At 64.9% G+C, this 3,190-nt stretch overlaps 1 protein-coding gene across 1 annotated transcript in view; it reads left to right on the top strand.

Annotated features, from left to right (window-relative positions):
• The window catches only part of EMIHUDRAFT_64778 (acetyl-CoA synthetase), a gene marked incomplete at both ends in the record, with an annotated part of 9,897 nt that extends 8,479 nt beyond the window's left edge, over window positions 1-1,418 (top strand). The window contains one exon of the mRNA XM_005777579.1: window positions 822-1,418. Coding sequence (XP_005777636.1) covers window positions 822-1,418 — 597 coding nt within the window. The remainder of the gene's footprint in view (window positions 1-821) is intronic.
• Between the last annotated feature and the right edge of the window lie 1,772 nt (window positions 1,419-3,190).

Genomic DNA, 3,190 nt, shown 5'->3' with positions numbered 1-3,190 from the left:
ACCCCGAGGCGCGGCGCTGGTGCTACGAGGAGGTGTCTAGGAAGTGCTTAGTAAGTGGCTAGGAAGTGGCTACTCTTGGCGCTGGTACTACTAGGAGGACGGCTGCCGCCGTACCGTCGTCATGGACACATTCTGGCAGACCGAGACGGGCAAACGCCGCCATACCTGGACGGTCGAGCTGTCCCCAGCTCCATTGGAAGAGGCCGTTTGCGCACTGCAGGCCACCACTAAGACCAGGCATGGCAGGATCATGCTCGGCATCTGTGCTGACGACACTGCAATCAAGCTACTCGATTCCGTGTACCTCGGAGGTTGGCCCGGCATCGCCCGCTCGATCTGGGGCGACCACGACCGCTACATGGCCACGTACCTCCAGCCGTACCCTGGCAAGTACTTCACGGGCGACGGCTGCCGGCGGGACGAGGACGGGTACATCTGGATCACCGGCCGCGTCGACGATGTGCTCAACGTGTCGGGGCACCGGCTCGGCACCGCCGAGATCGAGTCGGCGCTGGTCGGCCACCCGGCGTGCGTCGAGGCGGCGGTGGTTGGTGTGCCGCACGACGTCAAGGGCCAGGGTATCTTCGCGTACGTGATCCTCAAGGAGGGCGTCGCCGAGAACGCCGAGCTGCTGCCGTCGCTCAAGCAGGCCATCCGCGCCTCGATCTCCCCATCTCTCCCACAATCTCCCACAATCTCCCACAATCTCCCCGTCGCTCAAGCAGGCCATCCGTGCCTCGGTCTCCCCATCTCTCCCCATCTCTCCCCATCTCTCCCACAATCTCCCACAATCTCCCACAATCTCCCCGTCGCTCACGCAGGCCATCCGCGCCTCGATCGGCGGCATCGCCTCGCCCGACTTCATCGTGTGCACGCCCGGCCTGCCGAAGACCCGCTCCGGCAAGATCATGCGGCGCGTGCTGCGCAAGATCGCCTGCCGCGAGGCGCAGACGCCCCCACCCCTCGACGCAGCGGACAGAAGGACGCACACACACACACACACACACACACGCACACGCACACGCGCGCGCGCACAGCTGACCTCTCCGCTGCGCCAAGGCGGACCAACACAATCTCCCCATATCTCCCACAATCTCCCACAATCTCCGCTGCGCCAAGGCGGACCAACTCGGCGACACCTCGACCCTCGCGGACCCATCCATCGTCGACAAGCTCGTCGCGAAGGTCAACGCGCTGTACGGCGGCAAGTGAGTCGTCCTCGGCACCTTGGCGCACTGCCGGTGGGGCTCTCAGCCCAGGGCGGTGCGGGTCGATCGAGCGCAGGCCCGCCGTGGGCGGCGGCCCCAGCCCCGCCCGAGAAGGCGCACGAAAAGCCGCGAGGCGTCACGCGTGTTTTTGGTTCTGCGCTCTCGGCGCGGTGGGACGAAGTAGCTCTCGGTTCGGAGTTGGGAAGATAGGGTGAAGCATGCTCCATGCATCCACAAGAAGGACTTACGCCAACAGCTTTTTTTCTGCACTAACGCCTATCCAACAGGCACACCCCTCTTAGCGCCGAGTTTGGCGCGAGGTCCTGAGGGGAAGGGGGAAGCCCGCCGGCAAGGGTAAAATTGCTAAAACCGCACCCACGAAGCGACGCCCGTGCTGCCACTCGAGCCGCAACCATGGGGCAGTGCAACCTCCTGATTGATCGGCACGTGCACAAGAACGGAGGCACGACCCTGCGCCACATCTTCCAGTCCATGCCCTCCCAGTGCCGCTACTATGGCGGGTGGCGTGGGCTTGTGCACAAGACGTGGTTGCAGATCCTGAACGACACGGTGGGTGATGCGAGCGGGCAAGCCCGCTGGGCGTGCATCGAGGCGCACTACCCTCTCATGGAAGACCTCCTTCCCCAGATCCGACTCGCGCGCCACATGGCCTCGTGCCGCGCGGTGCTCATCCTGAGGTGCGCCCGTGCCTCCCGCAGCACTGGCACTGGTGAGGACGCGTGACTACCTGAGAGCTGTCGCGCAGGTATCGCGACCCGACCGAGATGTACTTCTCCTTCTTCAAGTGGGACGTCGCCGGCAGGCAGCGGCAGCGGCAGGTCCGTGTGTGCCACTTCACAGGGAAGACACGCGAGCAGGCGACCGCCGACGGCCCATGCCGGCCAGGGGACAATTTCACGCAGTGGGTGCCGAACAACCTGCAGACCAACATCCTCATCGACGCGGAGCGTCACACGCTCGCCAAGCAGGCGGCCCTTCCGAGAGGCGACCACCAATACACACCGCTCAGCTGGCACGTTTGGCAGCGCGTTCCGCCGCCGGAGAGGCTCTCTGTCAGCACACCTTCAAGCACGTGTCAGCCAGCTTGGCGGGTTGCTGACGCCACAGCGTTCGAGCGCCCAGGTGACGCACGCCTTTCCGCCGCGCCTCTCGACCGAGGAGTGGTCCCTCGTCGACGCCTACCTCTCCGCGGCGGACGTCGTGGCGCCGACAGAGCGCTTTCGCGAGGCGATGCGGCTCGTGGAGCGCTTCACCGGCCTGCGGCTCTCGGAAGCGGCGCGGAGCCGGTGGGTGGTACCTAAGCACAGAGGTGTCAGCCACAGGAAGCTCGCAGACACCGACGTGTGTCCCGACCTGAGGCCGTGCCACGAGGCGGTGCGGCTGCGCTCCAGCGACGACCTAGCCTGCCGGACCGCCGCTGCACGGGGCTAGGCACCAGAAGATGAGTGGAATTGATGAATTGGGCCGTAGCGGGGGATGACTGCCAGCCGAAGAACTGCTGGTAGGACTTCACGAAGAAAGACCATGCACCGTTGAACCACTTGCGCTTCTTGGGGGCCTTGCTCTTTGGCTCGACCTGGTTTGCCCCAAAGATGGCCGCCGCCGCGTCAATCGACTCCTTGACATCAGCCGGGAGCTTGTGGACGGTCTTCGCCATCGAATCGTACTTCTTTTTTGTGGCCGAGTTCTCCTGCACCTTCAAGCTCGCTAAGTTGGTGCGCGCGGCCTGCACTGCCTGCACACGTCGCTCCTCCTAAGGAGGGTTTGAGGAGGGAGAGGGGGGGGGGGGGGGATTGGTGAAGGTGGGGGGGGGGGGGGGCAGGGGGGAAGCCCGCTTTGGGCAAAATTACCCAAATCCATTGGGGGGCGGGTTTGGGAAGGGGTCCCCCCCCCCCCCTTTTTTTTTTTTTCCCCCTCCGCCCCCCCCGCCGGTTGAATTCCTTTGGAAAAGGAGGGGGCCC

This window comes from Emiliania huxleyi, assembly GCF_000372725.1.
Source record: "Emiliania huxleyi CCMP1516 unplaced genomic scaffold EMIHUscaffold_26, whole genome shotgun sequence".
NCBI lineage: Eukaryota > Haptophyta > Isochrysidales > Noelaerhabdaceae > Emiliania > Emiliania huxleyi.
Note: the sequence above shows the minus strand (reverse complement) of the source record. Positions and strands in the feature narration are given on the sequence as shown.